Source organism: Rhopilema esculentum, chromosome 10, assembly GCF_057945365.1.
Source record: "Rhopilema esculentum isolate cy_ngs chromosome 10, ASM5794536v1, whole genome shotgun sequence".
NCBI lineage: Eukaryota > Metazoa > Cnidaria > Scyphozoa > Rhizostomeae > Rhizostomatidae > Rhopilema > Rhopilema esculentum.
Genome location: NC_142824.1, coordinates 14549879 through 14574862, shown reverse-complemented (window position 1 = coordinate 14574862; position 24984 = coordinate 14549879). Strand labels below are relative to the sequence as shown.

The 24984-nt window shown below is 35.6% G+C and overlaps 1 protein-coding gene across 2 annotated transcripts; it reads right to left on the bottom strand.

The window, feature by feature from the left end:
- Window positions 1-4815: 4815 nt before the first annotated feature.
- On the bottom strand, window positions 4816-11981 carry LOC135685708 (beta-2 adrenergic receptor). 2 transcript variants are annotated; one of them, XM_065201734.2, is made up of 2 exons: window positions 10668-11981; window positions 4816-9915 (listed from the first exon to the last, which is right to left on the bottom strand). In XM_065201734.2, the coding sequence occupies exon 2, from the start codon at window positions 9731-9733 to the stop codon at window positions 8756-8758; it is 978 nt and encodes a 325-aa protein (XP_065057806.1). In that variant the 5' UTR covers window positions 9734-9915; window positions 10668-11981; the 3' UTR covers window positions 4816-8755. The 2 variants fall into 2 exon arrangements, with proteins under 2 accessions (XP_065057806.1, XP_065057795.1); XM_065201723.2 differs by having other exon boundaries at window positions 4816-9900.
- Between the last annotated feature and the right edge of the window lie 13003 nt (window positions 11982-24984).

Here is a 24984-nt window from a genome sequence, read left to right as displayed (position 1 = left end):
TTACAAGTAAAAGTAAACCAAAGTTGCTATTAATGAAGAACTTTTTGCTACCATTCATTCACATGGGCTCCGACAAAGGTTGAAAAGTGGGGGGGGGGCAAGGGAAAATTCAACACCCATAACAAAAGATTTTGAAAAAAACTATTGTTTTGCAAAAACGTGGGGGGGGGGCCAAAGTTCCCCCTTCGTCGGAGGCGCTGATTCACCTCTGCGTTTTGTAAGCAGAAAAAACTGACTACCTCTAGGCTACTTTTGTCTTCAGGAAGTCAAAATGACATGTCACCAAATCTTCAGAGAAATCTCATAAACTCTAGGCATAAAGAAACAGCGTCACATGTAATCTAAATCCGAATCGGCTTAGAAAGATGTTATCCAATGCTGTCAATCATTTGACGTATTGAGTCGTTATGCCGCGCGCTATGATGCCCAGGTACTTGCTGTTTACTTAGCGAAAATTTTCATTGCCAAAATTCATTCCACGCTGTGCTTGTTTCAATGCAGAAGACCAAAAATAGAATAAAGTGCTAATTATTAATGGATAGATTGAGCATATCCATAGAAACCGTGTTTGTTTTAATAATTTAAAAGATTGAAATATCGAAATCTTCTTGCAAACAAACCAAATTCACATATGTATGGAAGAACTGCTTTGTAGACTCTCAGTTGGCATAGAAGAGAAAACAATGATCATGCCAAGTTTAGATTGCAGAGGTCTTCTTTGGGGGTGACACCAGCATGGACACTTCCTGATGAGAATCTTTTTTTATCCTCTCGGACAAAACAGCAGCGATGGATGCTACAAAAAGGGAAATATAATCTCCAAAACAGACAATACGGTTAAGTCCTAATTGGATTCACAGATTTCGTTGTGCATCTGCCGTTGCACCTAGAAAATTACATGAAAATACTGCTAGGAAATAATGGGACAGCAAGCAATACCAACAATTTTTATATTCTTCCTTCCATATACATCTTGCTATTCTCTAATTGATTTATATCTTTTGCCACCTGTGGGAGAATTTGAAATTTTTTATCAGATTCTCTCTAATATTCTTCTATTTTCAAGTATCTAGCAAAATGTGTTAAAATTACTTTGACCAGAAAAATGTTCTATTATCACAAATAAAGGTACTTGACCGCAGAACAATGTTTTTAAGATTATCGCAAAACGACTGGGAATAATTGAAGATTTGCTATGAACTTACATTTAAGTAATAAATACTGGTTTATTTTCCCAACTTCGCAAAAAAATTATATTTCAAAGTTTATATATTTTCATGCTTGAGGATGAAGATAGATCAGCTAAACTAGAAAATGAAATGAATTTCATAAACCTATGGTTTATAGACAATGCTATGAAGCTGAATGAAGACACAATGTAGCATGTATGTAAACAGGCAAATGAAAAAGAGGAAGACAAAGTGAAATTGCTGAGCGTAACAACAAACAACCAATTAAAATTTGATGACCATATCAAAAGTATGTGTAAAAAAGCAGAAAAAAAGGTAAATGCACTTGCAAGAATAGCGCGTTATTTAAACGAAGATAAAAGAAAGCTCTTGATGAAAACATTTGTTTTGACATTCTTCAATTACTGTTCCTTGGTATGGATGTATTGTAGAAAGGAAAAATAATAAATTTATTAATAGCATTCACGAAAGAGCATTGCGAATAGCCTATAACAATTTTTCATCTAGTTTTAAACGACTACTGCTCAAAGACATTACGGTTACCATCCATACAAGGAACTCAATGCAACTTGCAACAGAATTTTACAAAACTATTCATCACTAGAACCCAAGTTTCATGGAAGATATTTTTAGCATAACTGAGTCACCTTATAACGTCAGGGGGCTCACTTTTCCTAGAAATAAACCAAACATTATAGCATACGGATTAGACACTATATCCCACAGATGTCAAGAAGTATGGAACTCAATTCCTACAGAAATAACCTCAAGCTCAAATATAAACACCTTTGAAGCAAGTATCAAAACGGTGTCATCGATTTCTTGCCCATGCCGCATTTGTAAACCATTCACAGAACAAGAGGACTATAAAAAATGACAGAGAACCTACTGTACATTGATGTATATTATATATTAGTACAGTGGAATCCCGATATAATGACCCCCGGGTATAAGGAACTAATGTCTGGTCCCTTAGATTCTGCCTAACAAACTCCTTATAAATTCTTTCGGTAAAACGAACCCCGGATATAACGAACTCTCTTTATTACGAACCAATCTTTAGGTCTCTTCGTCATTATTACCCTCGAAAAAACGAACTTTTCATAAATTTTTCATCTGTTATTTTCATTCCTTTATTTTCGGTGTTCATTTATCACTTTATCATTTATCATTTATCCCATTTATCTGGTGGGAAATCATTTTTATAATCGGCAAAACATTCTGATGATACATTCAAGCACTGGCTGATAGACTCAGAGAACGAGGTGAAAGTTTGATTGCGTCAGAAATTACTGCGAATGAGTACATTGACAATAACGAACACCTCTTTACATATGAGACATTGGCAATGAGCGACGACAAACTTCTATTGAGAGACACAGATAGAGAAGCAGAAGAAGACAAAAAAGAATGTGAAGTAATCGAAGCTTTCATTCAGCCGCCAACTAGAAGTGAAGTGATACCAGCTTTGCCAATATCTTGGTTCCAAATAATAAAAGGAACATATAGATTTTCATTTTAAATCACTAACCATTAGTAACATTTGAATTCAGTTTGGTTTTTTGGAGTAATAAGTGCACAGAAGTTAGAGATAGCCTAAGCAAGCCAATTTTAGGCTTGAACTAGGAAAAGACCTAAAAAACGTTTCCTCCCGGGTTAGTGAACTCCCGATATAACGAGCTATTTTCTGGTTCTCTTCAGAATTCTTGATATCGGGTTTCCACTGTAATTCATTTATTACTGTTACTGTTGTTAAATTCGGTTTTTGTTGATATATTTAGTTGGTTTCAATTAGCTTAAATATAGCTAGAAGTGTACGCTTACCAACTTTAAATAAAGTAAAGAAAAAATAAAGATAAAAAATAAAAATAAAGAAAAAATTAAGAAAAAAAGAGTGTAAAGCGTCTCAGGGTTACTCATTACAAAGAATCATCATGTTCCCTTGCTGTTGTTGCTTTATGTGATCTTTATCTGATGTAATTCGTTCTCCCTTTTCCTTCCTTCTTCTCTGTCGTGATTTGGAAACGATTTTCCAGACGCTGTGGAGGACAACAGCAGTCAATCCTAGAACTCGGAAATGAACGTTTTGTGCCTCGGAAGTGAATGAATAAAGTTCTTGTCTGGAACACGGATGGAACTCAGTCAAAACAGCATCTAGAACTCGGAAATGATACCATATTTGCAAGAGATTTGTACAACAGCCAGTAAATGATTGGCTACCTATTGTTTCTGTTCTGTTGTGGAACTGTAAAACATTGAATTCGAAATGGCGGCTTCAGATGTCTCATTTTCGCGACCCTCGCAGCATTCTAACAAATTACTAAGCGTTTGAGATAAACCAGGAAAATTGTTAATTTTCCAGAATCAAATTTCGATCAAAACAAAAGGGAAAAATTTTGCTGTGACATCCAAGAGAAACAAAAGGGTACTGAGAAAGGGAGAGTGTTGTAAAATTTTCACAGAGGCACTGCTTTTTGTCGGAAAGAAATCTAGAATCTAGAGTTAGTGAGTGGATAGCACCTACCCCTCCCCCTCAATGGTACCAAAATGCATAAATATGAATAATAATGTTGTCTTGCACAATTATCAATGCATTATCTGAAAGTCCCTACCCTTTGCCTGGAACTCAGTCAGGTTTTTTGCTGGATCCGCCCCTGGCAGGAATTATGTTTTGGACAACTTCGATGAAAGTAACTTTTCTCTCATCTTTTGCCAGACTTGATCTGCTCGTTAGTTTACAGTAAATTTTTTGCTGCACACATATCCGCATAAAAATACTGCCCTACAATTAGAGCTAAAATCAACACAGGGTCATTAAGAAGTTGAATTAAGCGATAGAATATGGAATATTACCATCTCCATACATTCAAACGATTCGAATATAAATATTGAAGTTGAAGCGAACTAGGCCTAGCTAGGAGGTAGTATCTGAAAGAGTTTCTACCGCTAAGAACCACGTGGAAAGACATGACTTTGGAACAGCTGTTGCTCGCATCCCTGGACCACTTGAACGGACATTTGCAATCCGTTCCTTTGCTCATGTCAGCCAAAACATCATACTTTTCCTCTTTGTTTGTAGTGCAGTTTTAACTGCTGCAATGTTTTTAAACATTCCTTTTTATCTTGGCCCAATCCTATTAACACTGGTTATTATCAATTGCATTGAAAATGCCTCGAATAATTTCCGATTCCCCGACTGTCATCTTATGATAGGGTTTTTTCAGCCCCCCTAGGCCCTTCAAATATGATAATCAGTCTCGACTGATTACATGTAGATAACGCAACACTATAAAAACCGAGTTCACCCCTTCTCATCCAGTTAAAACTTTACAATCTATATTGAAATGAATAATAGATTAATGATCAGAAGGTTCAGCTCTATAAAATTAGCTGATAAAAGGTGATTGCAGGCTTTTGTTTGATCAAACCTACAAGTAATGTTGTCATTAATGTAAGACATGAAAACTAGATTTTCTAATTGACCTGTAACATATTATTAGCGTTCAGTGGCGTACCCAAGGGGGGGGGGGGGGGGAATAGAGGGGTCCGGATCCCCCCTAGTTTTCTAAAATATGATCCTCGAGATTTGTCCAAAAATGATGTAAAACTCATTGGGGGAGGGGGGGGGGTGCAGTATACTGTATGCTTGTATCAATAACAATTGTAAAATACTTGCTATTTACCGTAGCTAACACTAATCAAATAATGGGGAGAAATTTTGCAAAAAGGGCGTTTTCCCGCATTTGCGAGTGTCTGAAGGGCGTGGTCAAAAAAAATTCTGGCCCCTCCCTCCCACCTCCGCTGCTGCAGCCCTGGGAACGCCACTGTTAGCGTTATATAGATCAGAGGAACATTTCCTATCAATCGTTTCTGTAAACAAAGCGATGACTTGCCCTGTTTCTATTACTCTTGAAAAACACGCACCAGTGTGGTTATATCTTACATTGTGACACTTGCCAGAAAGAGAGGCTCTCTAAAAATATTCCTTAACTCTAATTCCTTTGTGGAAGTAGTTTCATTAGTTTATTCAATATTACAGCTCAAGAAGTTACAGTTAACCAGAATACTGCCTCTTCGGTGTAACAAGCAATTGGAAGTAAGTGTGTTAATTGAATATTATAAAAGTGCGGCAATTTTGCTGAGCCTGATGTCACCAAAAATGAGCTCTACATGTGTTTCCCATAAGTTCATTTCAATACCCTGCATCAAGGCACCATTGGTGTCGCAACTTAAGCCCTTAGAAATTAAGCAAACATTTGTAAAATGGATTTTTTTAATACTGTTATCTCTTGCTGTTACGTGGACGTTCAATATTGCTCAAAAACAAAATTTAGGCAGAAAAAGCTGCACCCCGAGCTTTACTGTTTTACAGAGCGGCTTTTGGATGTCTTTTTAATTTGATTCATACGAAGCTTCCAGTTCAACAAGGTGAGTTTCAATGAAATCAGTTCGGCTGACTTTATAGCTTATCATTTTTCGGTTCCATTGTTAATTTTTAAACCAATCTTATCCTTATCCTAGGAATGCTAAACTATTGCTTTACTTGCTGAAATATAATTTTGATCTTCAATAGCCATTTTAATAAACAATTCGACATATATCCAGAAAAGCTCCGTTTACGTATGACGGCTTTTGTTCTTTGTTTACCAGAAGTGGACTTTCAAAGTTGGCGAGTTCTTAACAAAACTGAAAAACCCATCTTCACGAAAATCCCTTTTACAAAATCAGATGCGATTTCAAATCCTTTAAGAGCCTTTTTTCTTTATTCTACTTAAAAACCTTATCCAATTTTCACCTGGCCACGAGTTATTTATATAATGAAATATCCAAGTTTGCTAATAGCACTGCCGGGGAGCTTTTGATAATTGTTGTTTGTGCATCGCAAATTTTGAAATCCTTTTCAAAATTGGAAATTTTGTCCAATAAAAGAATATCTGTTGTTACAGATAATCTAAATCTGAGTCAATGATCTAGCAGTATCGGTCATTTTCAGACTGAGGAAAATGGTTTTAGGTTTAAAAGACGTTTGTGCAATGCACAAACAACCTATATCCACTTATTCCAATCATTCTTTCATTTGACTTATAAAGATCTTTGTGAAATTGAATTTGGCTTTGTTAATCTGTTTTAATTTCCAACCTTTTGAGGAAACCTAAATGGTCCGATAATGACGGATACTGCTAGATCATTGACAAGTAAATACGTTTTATCAAAACCAATGTATGTTTATATGTATATGACATATTTCATGTTAGTCGTGACAATAGTAGAGAAACACTGATTAAGGCTAAGATGAAGCAATTTCAAGGATAACATCAGGCAGTCATTTACTGAAGAATGTATTCAATTCAATCACAGAACGCATTCAATTCAATCACAGAATGCATTCAATTCAATTCTAAGTTATTTTCAATCTTTAGCTCATAGTTGTGATGGAATTATTTTCAGAGCACGCAGTAGTAAAATGTCTATCAAACATACGTGTACTTTTACAACAGAAGGTTCCAGTGTTTGCAAAATGTCTGAGGGCCACGTGCAAAATAAATAAAGTTCAGCCACTTATGTTGCACACCTATTGACAAAAAGACAATTCAACTGCCACCTGCCCAGGAGAAATTGAATAATCGTGCTATGTAATCAAGTTAGGAACAAATTTCCGAAGAACCCTTGTAAGACTCGTAAAATGGTCTCATCGCGACTTGCCAACCCCGATTATCGAGGAATTGAGCTTAGAAGGTTAATATTTCTTAAACTAGTTTTGTTTGGCTCTTTTTATGGCTAGCGCATCCTAAACCCTTGGAAAATCATTTTCTGAGTTAAGGCTGATAATACTAGAAGTCTAAAAACTGAACAACTTTAAGTAATTGTTATTTTATTTTAAAAATTACATTCCCGTTTTTTTGACTTGTGCAACAACCTAATGTATTGCACCTCGCCCTTAGCTATTATGGCGCAATCTGTCGAACATGTTGCAGTTAAAGAAAGCTTCTTTCAAGAAGAACAATTTAGAATGGATAGAGATCATCAATTTATGCAATGGTTCGCTTTCAGATAACAATATTTGTGACTTCAGATTATAAAGATTAATACGTATTTTCAATTTTAGTAAATCTTGCATTTAAATTTTATACCAGCACGCAAAATAATTGACAATGATGACAACGCAAAACAAACAAACAATTCTAACATGGTCGCTGCTTGTTTGTTTACAACCTGCGTCCAAACTTAATTATCGAAAGCAAATATTTATAAAACATAAATCATTTTTTTCTTAAAGACTTGAGTCACAGTGATTGCAGAGCTTGAAAACAAAAACATTCAAGTCAAGTTTTTTGCAATGATTTTAGCAACTCTTGAAAAATACTGAATGTTCAATATATTTTTTACATATGAAAAAAACAGTATTTTACATTCTAATTTCTAGCAAGGCAATAAACTATTCATACAATGTACATATTTTCATACATATGTTACTAAAGCAAATGAATTCTAATAACAATTAATATTGCTTCTATCTTTGCTACTTTCTTCTCTGTGAATATCACCCAGACTTCAAATTACCACCTTATCGATATAATGAAGTTAAGATCAAGCGTTAAGTATTTTAGCAAAATTAGACGAATGTGAAGACCCAAATGAACACGAGCTGTTGAAAGTTGGTCTTAACGAGCTCTAGTGTAGCTATCCATTGTACAAGCTTGAAAGAAAAGGAAAGAGAACGTTACAAGTGTAAGTTTTTCAGCCATTCTCATTGCTCATGCTCTATTGACGCACTAAATTCCAATATGCTGTTCATTTCAGTGGCAAAATTTGATAAAAAATTTACAGGCTATTACGTTAAATAGCAATTTTACCTTTTAGCTGAAAAAGAAGACTGGACCGCATTTACTGAAGACTAGATGTAAATGGGCTCGGGTGTCTTTTAGATTTGATTTCATTTTTACGGCCAGTTTGATTCCAAACGGATACAGGCAGTGCATAAAAGTTGATTGAGATCAGCTGGGTCATGTGTAAATTCTAGACCAATTTGTACCAGTTCGGGAGCGGATCTATCTAGATCTACATCCCTTGTGAATGGGGGTATCAATATTGGTTAAGATAATATGCCTAGGCATGAAGCAAATAAACTAATTCAAAAAGTTTCCAGGTTGTTTGGGTCCGTCCACTCAAAAGCGTAGCAAAGCTTTAGCTCGAGGCAAAAGTTGCCTGTTTAACTAGATCACAATAGAAATCATGAAGGGTGCATAAAATGTTTGCATTCAAAACTTTTTTCAAAGTTTTATCAAGCCTTGGGAGTTTAAAGCATAAAAATCTTTCGATGCTTAATGACAGCTTTTCCGGCTTTTTAAACAAAGCGATTTGTTGCCAAAAACTTTTGGTCTCTTTGTTGAATCAGTTAGCGGTTTCTACTATTCAACAAAATTTCCACTCTTTATCTCAATTACATTTAGCAGCTTACATGATATTTATAATAACATCATCTACTTTTTACAATGCGCAAACATATGAATCGACTTTCTACGATACTTCTTGATTACAACTGATAAAGAGTACAATTCAATACTTCAATAACTTCTGTTGTTTGCTGAAATGTTTTCACTTTTGACATAAGATGTATTTCCAAATGGCAAAACGTGTCTCCTCTTTTTAAAAAGACCAAAAATTGTACTTCTAAATTCCCTTTGAAAGAAAGCGTAAGTTAGTGGGTTGAGAAAACTGTTTGAGTACATGAGTATTGCTCCAATTTTCAGGAAGACAAGTGATAAAGAATCCATGAAATCAAAAGCAAACGCAATGTTAACAATTATCAAAGGCAGCCAGCAGCAAATAAAGTTTGCTCCGATAGTTGCAAAAAGGGCGGTCGATTTAATAGCTTTGAAAAAATTTCGAAGCGTTGAAGATCTTCTTTCTTTGCGCTTTGATTTTCCATCATCGTCATTCTCTGGCTCAAGTTTAGGCCTGTGCATCTCAGCTTTTTTCATCGCATCATAGTGCTTTTTGGCAACCATGAATATATACACATAAACTGCAGTAAGAATCAGGCATATGACCAAGACCAGAATTGTCATAAATGCCACGAACCTCTTCTCATAGGTAAAAACATCCAGAGGGGAAAGATTCAGAGCTTCTGCATTGTGTACCCAAATTTGTGGGACGAGTGCTATAACCATTGGCACTGTCCACGCTATGACTAAAACTATGATGAATCTTGTCTTTGTCATAATACTTTGGTACTGCAGTGGGTTCTTTATAGCATTGTATCTATCATATGTACATCCGCAGATGTTGCCAAGCGATGCCAAAAGAGCAAATGCAGTCAATGGCCCGTTGGCTGGGCTATCTGGCAGCCATATATTAATTGGGACGAGTATTGCGCTGATCATTAGGTCACTAACGGCCAATGCTATTACAAAGCGATTTGCCAGTGTTCGTAAGCGCCGGTTGATCGAAAAACAAAGAATAACAAGTATGTTTGCAAGTGCCAAGATAACACAGTAGACTGTTAAACTTATTTGACCAGTTAAAGTACCAAACAACGACATTGTAGATCGTTGATCTTTTCGAAGTGAGAATATAGACTGTTAAGAATCTTTATCTTTGCACTGAATCACTATGTTGATGATTCTGTGCTTGGAAGTTGGGCCATCTCTGTTTTTTTATGCAAGCAGTATTTTCCCGAAGCCAGCCTTTGTGATTTGTTTTTATTTTCCTTCAGAAAAGGACGCTATTGAATAGTTAACAAAACAGGTTAATCATTTAGTTTGGAAATTTGAGATGCTACAAAGAAAGTAAAGAAGCCACGAAATAGAAAAAAAGCAGAGGAAATACAAAGAAGCATTTGCAAACTTTTTTTTATTAAAGTGAGCCTGGCAGCTCTTTGTTTTATTGTTTAGAGGTTCTTTATTAGATATAAATGTGAATTTACATTTTCCTTTCAATCAGAATACACAGACGACCAGAAGTTTTGATCAATTTTGAATTGAAATGCTTAGTTGGAAATTATTGTAAGATCTTGACTCTTCTTAAAAAATCGCTCTAATTTTTCATTAATCGGCAATAAAAGTTGTCTTTCGGCTCCTTTACAAATTCTTCAAATGCTATTCTATAAAAATCTATACTTAATTTGCTGATCCAATGAATTTCGTAAGCATTTGCATTGATTTGAAATTTACAGCAATATTTAATTGAGAAAAGTCTTTGACTTTGCAACAGGCTAAAACTTCGACTTTATCTGGATCGAAATGCAAGAAGAACAGGATTTTTAATTTTATATTGCTAATGTTATAAAATAAAAGATTGACTTGATGTTTGCTAACTTTATCAGCAAATGATACTGATGACATTTAAAAAGGTACAAGATACCTAAAGTAAAATCTTTAAAGCTTGTTTCATGTAGAAAGTATTACTATTTATCAAATATCTTTTGTCAAAAGTGAATGATTTTAAAACAAATAGAAACAAAAATATAAAATATACCTTTATTTTTTCCTTTGCAAATACTTTTGTTTCGTTAAACTGTTCGAGGTAGCAAAACTATAGCATGCTCCACCTTGAAACTTCCACTTTACTTTGATGTGACCAAGTGGCTGTAGAAAGGTCGATGCACCGTTTTATAGGCAAAATTATGTTGCCCTTTGTTACAATTCTATGGTAAATATTGAAACTTTGCAAATTGCGCACATGGAAAAAAGGCGCCAATCGAGATAAAACGTGGACTTCTGTCTCATTCGGCTTTGCTGGACGTCTGTTTCCAATTTGTAGTGATGATCATAGCATGAAGAATCCAAATTTGTTTGGCGTATAAATTTAGAGAATTAATGTCCATGGTGATTAATCAATTTTTGATGCATCGATTGCCACCCCCTCCTACCCAACTGGTAGAATTATAAACTTCACAGAATAACAGAATCGACACACCATGGCCTTGAAAATGATCAACTAAGAAGCTGTATGTGGTATATATGGTTGACAACAATATATTTTCAAGCGCGCAGTTGAAAATTTGACTTCAATTCCAATGAAAGAGATCAATGACGCAAATTGATTATTCAGAAAATTATGTGAATACTCCTTGGAAGCTTGAAGAATTATAATACCTCCAATTCACAATAACGTTTTTCAGATATATCTTTCAGGTTGTCTATCCTTCTGAAATGATTGCCTCTGGGATTAAAAGCTCCTACACTTTCCATCAACTTAGCACTCAGCCTGTTTCCAACAAAACAAGAAAGTAGTATGTCGACTTCCGTACTTATTTGTTGTCACTTGGTTCTGCATAATTAGATACGAAGACAGGTGATCTTCATCGAATTGGTCCTTTCTTCTCGTTTATCCTGCCTCTAAGACAACAAGAGCTACCGCCAATGTTTGCCCAGTTCCCTCTTAGATTTGAATCAAGTATGAACAACCGCCAAAATGGTGTCTGTTTCTAGTAGGCTGAAAGCAAAGTAGGCCTATGCTGTAAAAGTGAATTATTTTTCATCCTCTGTCCACTATCATACAAGCTTTTCCCTCTAGATCTCGTGGAGTGAAATAAACATTTTCCGGTCACACCAACGGAACAAAACAAATAACAAATGAATGGATGCATTGATCAACGAACAATAAAGTAAATCGATTCAAAAGCATAGAAACAAATACGGAATTTTGAAGCTTCTTGAGTCTATGTAACAAATTGTTCTGTTTACCGAAACAGGTCGTAGTTCAGTTCAGTTTACTTTTTGTAAATAGATTAGAAACTTCAGGAAGTCAAAGGAAGCTAAAATCGTTCTTTCCTAAGTCAATTCTAAGGTACAGGTGATTTTAAGGCTTCTTCAAATAACGGGTGGCCTGGGATGGCGTCGTAAAAGGCCAATAAGAAAAGCAAACAATGCCGCAAGGTAGGCGCATTGTATTTTACTGTTCGTGGAAACGGATTACCCCTGTGGTTATCCTTTGCAGCAGAAAAGAAGATTTCGAGAACTGTTGTTTAATTGTGTAGATCGCCTTAGAACATAAAAACACCACGCATCATACTTGACTGTTTTCCGCTTCGCAATTCTCAGAATTTGAAGTTCAGAATGAAATGAACAAGGTAATCAACAAACTAGATCAAGATCCTAGTTTTAGCCCCAAGTAAATAAGTTTTCCTTAGCAAAATGCAAAGTGAAACAAACAGAAAATCAATAATAACGAAGTAACCCAAACGTTGTTATTTCAAGAGTGAAAGTTGTCTGGAATGTCGTTGCTAGCTGGCATCAGAGGGTGGCTGCATTGAAAGAACAACGGGGACTTTCGCAAGAAATAGTTCAAAACACAATAGCAAAATGTAGAAACTTGTTATTTCAAGGGAAGGAATGAATCGAGGGTTGTATAGCCGGCAGGAAAATGAACAAGGCAAAGTTCAAAATTTAATTAAGAGGATTGCAATTTGTTAAACATTTGTAAGCAAGTTTTTGTACTTTTTGACTTCTTGCATTGCAAATAGCAGTTACTTTAAGCGAACGAATCTCGATTTCAGACTTGCCAAACCATTTTAAATTTACAGTAAAACAATATCATCTCCATTCGTTCTAATTTCTAGTCGAAGTTTCTCGTCCTTTGACGGACGTAGAGTGAATTAGATATGTCACCAACATAGCAAATCGGCTCCGATAATAGAAAATCGTTCTGTTGTCTCCCTTCTGACCCACCTCCCTCTACTCAGCAAAAATCGTTAATAACAAGATGTGGCTAATGGGCTTTCAAAATTTTTTATTGTTAGTCAACCTTTGTTGTTTACGCCTTTGCTCACGCACTGACTTCAAGTGCCACTTTCAAAAATCGATTTATCTCGTAACAAGTGATAGCATCTGTGTCTTTTTATTTAGTCAACAGTCTTTCAATTTCCATCACCGTTAAATCAAACATTTTCAAAATTACATTAACAAATTTTATGCCATTTGGTAGGTGTGACAATAACTTTTTTGAATTCCTCTCGAAATTCTATAGTAAAAACATTTAACTCTGATAAACAGATGAACAATAAGCTCAACGTAAAATTTTTCTTCTCAGCAAACTAAGTGACTCTATACGGGTTGTCAGTTCAATGTTAGCTTATCTAACGTGGAAGTCACCATTTACTATCTTTAGGCAGGTACATAACAAGCTCAGGTTTCAGAACCGAGAGAGATAGAGAATTGGAAGAGCACTGCGGTTAAAAACATTACGTGAGTTAACGATCTGGGACTATATTAAAAGTAAAAATCAAAGGAAAATATAAAACGATGCAGTAGTAGATGGTTTTATATGCGAGTATGAGAAAAGGGAACCACGCCAAAAAAGGATTTCAAAATAAGAGGTACGGTTGCTTGATTCAGTGTGAATCATATTTGCAACTTGATCAAAAGTGTTTACTTAAAAATATTATAACCAGGTGCTCTTAATGAAGTAAATGAGGTAGACAGAGCAGTAAGAAAAATGGTTTGATAAAAAAATAGCGATATCATTGAAAAGAAAATAATATATGAAAATTTCAACCAAAATAAGAATTTGCACAATGATTTATTGCTAGGAATAAAAATGAGGAACTAAGAAGGGGTGGAAGCTTAGAATTAAGAAGCTTATATGACCAGAGTCGAGTAAAGCTGTCATTAGTTTCAAATTTCCAAAACATTCTAAAGTAATAATATTACCGATTTGAATAAAATTAAGATTTTAAGGCAGTAAAAAGAGATAAGGTCTGCGGTATTCTTATTAAAAAAAAAGGTTCTCGGAGAGCATCTATAAAATAGCGTTTAGTTTTTACTATAATTATATGAAGAAAATAATATACCTCCGTTTCGTTTCTCAAAATTGTAAAAGCAAGTCATACGGTTTTGTGTGAAGTATCAAATCTGTCTATAAATTGTCAAAAAACTTTAAACATGAAAAGGGATCTATAAAAGAATAATATCGATATTCAGTGGAATCCGATATATCGAACTCTGGATATAACGAACTTTCCGTTATAACGAACTAAATGTTTGATCCCCTGGATTCTGCCCTACAAACTGCCTACAAATACCGGATTTGGCGTAATGTCGCTATAATTGTCCTCAATATAACACATTTTTCATAAATTTGTTTATCTGTTTTTAAACTTAATTATTTTCGGTGTTCGTTTTCCACTTTCTCTTGGGGAAAATCATTTTTGTAATCGGAAAAACATGCTGATGATAGATTCCAAGCACTGTCTGATAGAATCAGAGCACGAGGTGAAAGATTAATCGCATCAAAAATTAATGCGAATGAGCAAATTGAGACTAACGAACATCTTTTTACATATGAGTCATTGGCAATTAGCGAAGACAAAATTTTATTAGGAGGCCCAGATATAGAAGCAGAAAAAGACAAATAGAATGTAAAGTAATCGAAGACGTCATTAGGCCGCTAAATAGAAGTGAAGTGATACCAGCTTTGCCAATCTCTTGGTTTAAAACTACAAGAGAAACGTTAAGATTTACAATTTTTTAAGACTAACCATTAGATTTGAATTTAGTTTGGTGTTTTGGAGTAAAATGTGCATAGAAGTCGAAGAAAGCCTAAACAAGCCGACCAAAGGAAATTTTTTGCATGTACTTTGAAAAGACCTTAAAACGTCTTCTCTTGGTTTAACGAGCTCCTGATATAACGAACTATTCTCTGGTTCCTTTCAGAGTTCGTTAAATCGGGCTTCACTGTACTTCAAACAAACTATTAACTTTGCGATGAGAAATTGAGATTTTGAAATATAGCGATTTATGCGATTTTAAACCATTTAAATATCATTTCAGTAAGTTTGAAGTTTAAAACCTAGCTATAAGCTGCCATGGAGATGAAAAGAAGAAGCATAAATGTTAATGATAATGTCAAGGTAAGGCCTTAAAAAGTTTTTTATTTGAAATTGCTAGACATGGTATCATCTTGCTTAGGAGAAATATGAGTAATGGAATCTCCTCAAATAGAACGAAAATGATATCTTTCAATCAACTAATTTTCTCTGCTTGAACTTCAGGGCCGATTTATACGCCGTGCCGTGCCGTGCCGTGCCGTGCCGTGCCGTGCCGTGCCGTGCCGTGCCGTGCCGTGCCGTGCCGTGCCGTGCCGTGCCGTGCCGTGCCGTGCCGTGCCGTGCCGTGCCGTGCCGTGCCGTGCCGTGCCGTGCCGTGCCGTGCCGTGCCGTGCCGTGCCGTGCCGTGCCGTGCCGTGCCGTGCCGTGCCGTGCCGTGCCGTGCCGTGCCGTATTTCCGTATGAGCAATGCAAGCATTTAGCCAAGTTAGCCATCTTTTCTTTGTTGAACTGTGTGCACTGGAAGCACTGTGTGCCGTTCCACTTTTTGAAGGACTTTTTTGAGAGTGTTGCATTTTCTTCAACGGAAGGTTACGCTTTAGAGTGTTCCCATTTAATGACAACCTCTGAACCTTCCACCTTTTGGAACGGTACGTAATTGTTCCGTGTGAACGCGGCCTGATTTTCCATGTTACCTCTTGTGCACTATTACCAGAACAACAAACGGAAAGAATGAGATATACTCCAAGCAGTATAAACAATTTTGGCATTGTATAATGAGTTTTGCCGTTTTTCGCCATTCATTTAAGGCCTGTATTAACCACTTTTACAAAACACGATCCAAATTTTTATGCGGATAAAATGAAATTTTATCAGAGTTAATTTCACGAGGGATGTTGTAGAATTTGATTTACTAGGGGTTTTGTTTTTATCTGAATTGTCTTTTCCTTTTTGGGTGTTAATCATCTTGCTCTCACTCTGGTAGTGCCCATTTCTTATGTGCCCATTTCGATGCATTTGGAGTATAGGGCAGTAGGAGTTGTGTATTTTTGGTTTCTACACGGGGTTGTTGATCCCTTGGCTCTGATGATGGTATTTAAGCGTTTGGGTGGTGCTTACCGTCATTGTTGGTAAACTTTTCAACGCTTTTCTCTTTTCCCGTTCCCTCCCTCCCTTTTTGGTATCTAGCAAAGGGTGTTTTCATTTCCATGTCTTTTAAAATCTTTTTTTCTTCTTAGGAATTAGCTACTTCACAGTATTCTTTTAAAGGGTCCTGTTGTTTTTTAGTTTAGAAAGGGTCCGGCTTTTTATCCTGCCATATTTTGTCTTTCTCTCTCATACCTTAGGTATCTAAGGTAGGACTAGTGCATCGGCTCCCTGGTAGGGAAAAGTTATCTTTTCTTGTCCATTCTCTGCCCTGAACTTAAAACTGCTTGCATTTAAGTTAATCAAGCTATATCTAGGGTTTTTATTTGGGTTAGGTGGAGCAACTTGTGCCGATGCACCAACGGCCCAACGCTGCTCCCTGTGATGAGGGAATGTAGCCTCGATGCCTGATTTGATGATAGATGTGGCAATGTTATTTTTGGGAGAGCTATTTTTATCAAAGCAAAAACATTCCTCTGTTGATGTTATTCTCCCGAATAGAAAATTAATAAAAATTTTGTCAGGAGGAAGGCTTCATATGCGAATTCTTACATGAGATTTATCTTACTCACATGAAAAACCCTTGAAATTGATAGCCAATATCTTGACTGCAATATTTCCTAAAAGATGGAAAAGATTTTGGGAAAAGATTTTGAGCGAACCAACTTTTTTAGTTTCTAGTTTCAAACCGCGGGAGATTTAGGCAACTTGAAGTGGATAGTTAAAATGCATAGTACAAAACTGTCTTGCAGAAGAGTCTTGTGAAGGAAAGAAATAAATTTGAAATAGAGATGAAGTGTTAAAAACAAAAAGTCGCCAGTACTGGCGTACTTTTTTATGATTAGTCTATGTGTATTGTTTCCCTTATTTGACTATAAAATTTTATTTTGTTGCATCAGTTTGACTAGTGAAATTTTTCACGAAGATACGATAGACGGTGTGTAATAAATCATACAGAACTGAACGTTAAGAAGCTCTAGGCAGTTTATTTCACTTCGATTGCCAAGGACGATTTGGTTAACATAGCTTTGCTTAAAGGCAGTCTGCCACCTATTGGGCTCAACTTTATTTTCACGGGAGTGAAATTCACGCACCGTTGAGCTTGATCGATACTTAAACGATTTAAACCAATTAGAGACAACTTTGAGTCCAAAGCTGTGTTGAATCAAATGGCTGTTGTAGTAAAGATGTTTTTAGATAAATTTTGTTCCCTTTTTGATTTGTGCGACAAATTTGTCAACAGCATAACAAAAGTGCTTCCATGATCATCTTTCAATTCCAGCAATTGAATAAATACTGCAATTTCCAATAGCTTTTTGCTAGCAGTTTCAAATTTCGTCCATAATTGCAGCTAGGCCAGACAAAGCGAGCAGTGTAATCCGTTAAGGATGGAAGACCTATTGCCCATATTAGCCAATCTTTGAGAGATCAGACTGCCTTCAATTGCTGGCTTTATTTGAAGAAAATCTGAAAAAATCAAGCTGCCTTTGGTGTCTTATATTGTCAAACAGAAATGTGGGAAATTAGGAGCAGCCAGTGAAATCAAATGTGTATCCTATTGAGTCCCGAGGTGTGAGACTGAATTCCACAAATGCGTCTTTCTTATTCTGAAATGAAGGAAGCTATAGCATGTGCGCAACAAATCTTATTTTTCAAGTGGGGCCCAGACAGCTACAGAACAGCTTTCCATACGACTTGGGAGATATTGAAGAATAACCCTCTAAATTACGTTGCATAAAGAAAGATATTGGTCAATACAATGTAAAACATAAGTGACTCCAATGAAAATCAAAATAAATCCAATACTTTTCTAAAATGAAAAAGAACCTCTGCTCTAGATCCATTGCTTAGGTACTAAAATGTTTCAAGAAAGTTACTAAAACGACGATTGATGAGAAACATGATTTGCCCTTATTGTTGTTTCAATGTAATAATTTTTTAGATCGAAGATTAAGATGATTTGGAAGTGAAATATAGTCCTCTGGTTACGTGAAGTATTTGATTTTCATTCTTTTTCATTCTTTAAGTCAAAATATAATTTATTATGTCTATGATTGCATACTTTCTAAATAGGCTTTTGATATATAGCACAGGACGATTATAAGTGGCTACTCCGAGTTTAAACAAATATATAAACAAATAAACGAAGTACGAGAAGAAGCAAAAAGCAGGCAAATTAATGTCTGCACAAAAGATATGTACTTTCACCTTACTTTATCGAGCAGCCTATAATTAACGAATAAACAGAAAACGAGAAATTGTTGCAATGCACGTGGCTGATAGCGTCTGCACGTGGATAGAAAATAGAGAATTGTCAATTTGATCAATTTTAGATTATTATCATATATTCATACTATCTTACAAAACTGGAGACAAGCACTTAGCATTTAACTGAAAGAAAGCATGAATTGAATAAATTTGTCACTGAATTTGGAATAGTCTCAACAAAATCAAACAAAATCAAAATCAACTAACAAAATCCAATCAAAACTAACAATAACTAAGGTTAGCTGGATTGTTTGACTTTAAAAGCCTATGGAACCGAAACCCATCTTCAGCACCAATCCAGAGCAAACAAAACTAGGTATTTCAAACTGCAAATTTTGGACGATGATAAAACATCACTGAACATCACTGAACAAAAATGAACAATTTGGCCAAAGGAATAAACATATTTCATAATATCACATTAAACTTTGTTTATGAAAGTTCGTTTGTTTGGGATTTATTAATTGTTCATTGCCACATATAATACCTATTTTGGCAAATTAGAACTCTTCTGTCAATAATCATCCAACATAATCCATAGCCGTTTTCAAGCAAATTTATAATTTTGGAAGAATAATAGTGATAGCAAATTACGATAAAAAAATAATATAGACGAATAATAACAATTAACCTTTCATGGCCGAAAATTGCAATGACTAAATATTCTTCTGGCTAAACATTTTCATCGAAAACTTCATTATGAAATTTAAAATCACTTTATTTGATACCTCTACCTACTGACGGGGGCTAAATAATCTGGTAGTGCCGCTAAACATTTTAATTTCGAAGACGGGGATTAATACAAAATTTTCATAGACTTTGCCTGTTGAAGCAGGATTAGAAACTCTGACAATCGTTTTACTTTGCTGTTGTTGTAGTGCGGTTGATAGGTCAAGTACATTATCAAGAATCGTTGATATCAATTTGTTCGTTTTGTTGGGGTGAATCGTCTTCATGTGACTCAGACATGTTTATGCTTGCTGCACGCTTGTCGCGTTCCAGCCTCCCTTGGGAGTCAATAAGAATCTGTCACGAAATTTTAATTACTCTCATCAAATTCTAAATACTTCCACCAGATTCTAAATACTTTTATCAAATTCTAAATACTTCCACCAGATTCCAAATATTTTCATCCAATTCTAAATACTTCCACCAGATTCTAAATACTTTTATCAAATTCTAAATACTCCCACCAGATTCTCATTACTCTCATCAAATTCTAAATATTTTCACCAAAATCTAAATACTTTCACCAAAATCTAAATACTTTCACCCAATTTTAAATATACTATACAAATTCTAAATACTCTCAATGAATTAAAATATTTTGACAAGTATGGCGTTCCATAGTTGTCAACTCGGTTGTTCATAGTCAATTCATTGGTTGTCAACAAAAGTTGTATGCATCCCCCCCAGGCTAGCTGTGTATTCTGATAATTTGATTGGTCTAGGCAGGCTGGTTACCGCTTGGCATGCAGCGCGATCAAATATTTTCAATTTTTAACTATGGTTTGATAAAAGTAGTAGGATAAACATAAAAATGATTCTTCTTTTTATGAATTTTTTATAATCTGACTACCGCTTGAGCGGTAATGGAGGCACTGCAGAAAGAAACCTTTAAAGATAATATCTTGCACAAAAGAAGCAAAATGATAATCAAGAAAGCAAGGTATCTAATAAATGAGAGTGAAAAGTGTTATTTGGTCTGATTTTGACAATTGTGATTATTGATATTTTGCTACTGTCATAACGCTGCTATCAATTAGAACTGTTAATTTAACATTTTAAGGATACTATGTAAACAAATTTTTTAACGGTACAAAATTTGAAAATGGCTTTGAAAAGCAATCATTTCAAAGCATATTTAAGCCTTTGTCTGACACCCTTAGAGTATAAAACGTAAAAAGAAGGGACAATAAGATGACGAAAAAAACTATATACCCATAGAATATACCTAGTTGCGGATCGATATAGGCCAATAAGAAATGCGCAGGCACATTTTACCCAATCAGTACTTGAAAAGTCAAATTTCTACTCGAGTCATCTACAGCAAGAAGAACAATGTGGTTTCGGCTGTATTGCTTGACAGAAAATGTGCCGTTGATCTTTAATGTCTCAGACAGGCTAGCATCGCTGGTTGCCTTGTAGACAAAATAGCCATTCTTTGATGTCTTCCTGCCTCTTCTGCATTCTAGAAGAAAATACTTCTTTTCAAATGGTTCGTGTCTAGCAAATACCACAAGATAAATGACCAAGAAAATGAAGGGGTTCAAAATCTCAATAAGTCAAATGTGATTTTGCATTTTTCAGCCTGGAGTAAAAGCCTTTTTGGGCAGAACTTAAACATCATACTGTGAATATGTTTGTCTTGGAATTCTTTCAAATAAAAAAATCTAGCTAACAGTACCAACGATTTCAAGAGCCCGTTAACAGGATAAAATAATGGCTCAGTGCCATCTGGAGCGGATCCAAAACTTTTTGTTGCGTTTACACGGGAGCAGGGCAAATAGATTCACAACTTGATACGTTTACAACTTGGAACTGATTCCTGCTACAACTTGGATCAACTTGGAATTGATTTTAGGTTACAAAGCATCAGATGCAGTTTTTGCTGAAGTAAGAAGCATCGGTGTTTTTTTGAGTCAAAACAATAGTTTTAATTAATTAATGCAAGTCAGGTACTTCGGAATCCGAGCATAGTCTGAATAGGGTGGCGGTCAAGTTTAGTATAAATACTTATTTTCTTTCATAATTCTTTGTTTATTGCAATTGCTCTATGATGATAGGTCAGTAGATTTTAATAAAATCGCCTTTAGCTACCGAAGTTTGTAATGATCCTGGTACCGAATGCAGTGAAACGTACATAATTATTATGATACCGGGGCTGCATTAATTCATAAAGGTCCGGTAAAGAACGTCTGGAAAATAAGGCACAATTACATCTGTCAACAATGTAGAGGAAGTAGTAAGTATTTTGAAAAGCTAAGGCAGCAAGTAACCATGAGCTTTTTCTAAAATTATCCTTCCATGAGAATTTAGGTAATACGCCGAAAGAGGTGATAAAATATTAATAGCTTTGTAAGAAGCAACAAAAAGTTTTGAGGGGTTGAAAGCGACCACTGGTAGCATTGCTAGCACTAATAAACAAGTGCGAGGATGAAAAAATTCTTACTTGCAGAAAGTCGGACGCAGTATTTCTGATCTATTGGTTATTGCCAATTGCAAAAATTTACTCTCGTTTACAATGCCATTGACGATCGATTAAGACCACTTTGCCTGATTTGTTTTTATTTATTCAGATTGACAATGATTTACAGAGATTCATGATCATTTGAGCTGACTTACGATGACTTTATCAGATTTATGATTTTTGACGATTGTCGAACACTCACACTGATTCACAATAATTAACACTGTTTCATGGTGATTAATGCTTATTCACAGCCATTTGTATCTATTCACAACGGCCAGTGGTCCAAAAGGGCGTTGTTCCTGACACACCTTTTGTCCCCCCTCCCCCCTTTTCCCAGGCAGGAACCGCCACTGACAACGGCTCATGATTATGCAGAGATATTGAAAAGTTGAAGAGGTTATGTTTCATTCGAAGTTTCATAGTTAGAAAAAATGGTTTGTGACCACTCTTAGTAGATTCTAAGACACCATAAAATGATACAAGGCGAGGCACATTCGTATAGAAATGATCAAACAGTGTATCGTAGTCAGCTGTATATTAACTGATTAAATGTGTATAGCACTCATAGTGGATCTCGATCATATATGACAAGTCGATTTCACGCAGATTTTCTTCTTTCAAAATCACATTGAAGTCGCCTAATAACACAATAGGGTCAGAAACACCTTTGTGTGCACTCTTTTTTTCTAAGAAACAGGTTTTAAGAAACGGTAGGCTTAATTTTTCGAAAGTTAAGAAACAACCCTACCCAAATTGAAAAATGTTAAGAAAATTTTATAATTTGCAATTTTAATTTTCCGAGTTGGCACTCGAAACAGTCTTGACATTGAACATTACTGTATATTGCAACACTACACGTGACATGCAGTTTGCATTCATTCTCAGTAAATAAATTACACACTCAAGAAGTTCCCTTTCATAAATTTGTTCCGACTTCAACTTGACATTGATGAAGTTCAAAGAGTTTAACTGTTTACACATCTCAACAGAGTTAATCATATAAAATTGCAACATGAACTTTCAACAAACCGTTTGTCTTGCTAATGACGTTGAGTTGAGTCCACGCCATTTCGTAGCCGCAAGCGGGACGCTAATTAGAGAAAAATGGGAATTCCGCGCTTGGCATTCTGAAACTGCAACAACATAACCCCCAGTATCAAAACAAAAAAAACGTGTCGTTCGGCTGCCGCCAAAGGGTCCACCTGATGCATCAACCCGTCCTGGCGAAGATGTGTGCCAACTTCCTTTTTGGCACGGCCAAAATAAAGATTTGCAAAATTGACTTAGTGATAACGTTGAGTCAACATCATTTCGTAGCCGCAAGCAATAGAAAGCGGGAAACTAATTAAAGGAAAATGGGAATTCTTCGCGTAGCATTCTGTTCCGGAAACCGTTTCACATCGTTGGTTTGTTACTTACTTACTTACTTACTTACTTACTTACTTACTTACTTACTTACTTACTTTCTTACTTACTTACTTACTTACTTATTTACTTACTTACTTACTTACTTACTTACTTACTTACTTACTTACTTACATACTTACTTACTTACTTACTTACTTACTTACTTACTTACTTACTTACTTACTTACTTACTTACTTACATACTTACTTACTTACTTTCTTACTTATTTAAAGGGTCCCCCACCACTCTTATATAGACATAATCTTCGTACACAAAAATAATGTTTTCACCAAGAAATAAGAGGTTGCATGAGTGTAGCCACTGAACAATTTCCTCGACCATGCCCTTTCAAATATCTGCAAAAACTTCCTTTTAAAAAAGTGATTTCATTAAAAAAACTATTATGATTATTAATTGAGCTTATTAATTAAAAACCTTACTGAAAGTTTTTTAATTTTTCATAGAATTCAGTGCTCACTTCAAAATTAAGAATTCAGTTTTTGTCAAATTCTTCACGTTTTGAAATAGCAGAAAAACAATAAAACAGGGAATTGACTGAAGCTCTTTCTAAAATCTTTTGTTGTGGATGCTAAATTTGTCCTTGCCCCCCTTTCCAACTATTGCCAGAGTCCATGTTTATGTAATGGGGGTTGGGGGCTGGCGGAGGGGCTGGAAATCATTTGATGTTTTAAAACGTGGCTGGAGCGATGTTGTTAAACAAGAGAGCACGCCCTAAACTATAGAGACTTCAAGTTATTGCGTCTATGGTGCGTTGCAAATGAGTGCACGTTTTAAATTCCGAGCCTCGGATTTCTTAACGCCTCAAGAAGATAGATAAATGTTTCCCTTTTAGTTTTCACTTTTTGTGCCACAGCATACTTTTCAAAAGATCTTTTAGATTATTTTGATTATGACACCTGGACTTGTTTGGTGCGACTGCCGTTTCAAACGTCGAACTCAACTGTTTTTATATGAAGTTTTTCAGGTTATTGGTTTCGGGCATTCAAGATGGCCCGAAAACATGCGCTTCGCGTTTGTGAGAAGACTGCTGATGGAATCCAGAAGGACGAGGAGATGGCAGAAGCAAAATTGAAAATTTTAGTGAAGCAAAGAAGAAGGAGAGTTCAAGTAGTGCTACTTGCTGTCTTGTTGTTGACAGCTTCGAGGAAACTGACAGCAGCCCAAAGATTTCAACGTTAGCAGGGTTGGTAGAGTATCGTCTGGAATAGGATGCTGAGAGGCAAGAGAGCAATCACAACAAACCTTCGCTTGTGCAATCGCCATATTGGCTTTGTTGTTTCCATGTTAATTCCCGCCGAAATTCAATTATAGGCATGCGCTCTTCACGAAACAAGAGAATTGTGGGATAGAAAATAAATTATACATTGAGTTCGGTACATGAAAAGGTCGACGTTTGAAACGCGCTTTCCTGGCATAGCTCGGAAAAATCTACCGATCCAAATTTTTATGCCGCTCTTAATTAAACTTGACGTACCTAACCGATTCAAACGTCGCACCTTGAAAATACATTTCAAATAAGAATAACGCTCTATCTTCTTTCAATGATACTAAGCATTTAATTTCATTTTCTTCCACTGATACTAAGCACTTCATTTAATTGTTATCGCGTTACTTGTGCTCTTTAAAAAAGGATGCCCATACCTAAGAAAAACCGAACTGAGCTCAAAACACTATAAGCCTAGAGTAGTTTCCTCCATAGAACCAATAAGGATTATTTTCAAAAAAACTATTCTGCCCCAAACATGAACTTTGCGAGACTGAACTAACTGACACGGATGATATACTGAACGATGGTACATAAAGTTACTTCGAAAACTATGTTTTCCCATTTCCAGTTGACAATCAATTTGAGCAGTTGACCATCTTTTAAGTATAAACTGCATTCTATTATCTTTGACAGCCGTAGCTAAGATTTGAGCAGGTATAGATGGTCTTATACTTTCGTTCTATTGGTTTATGTTCATTTTTACCCTATTTTGTGAATAGAACA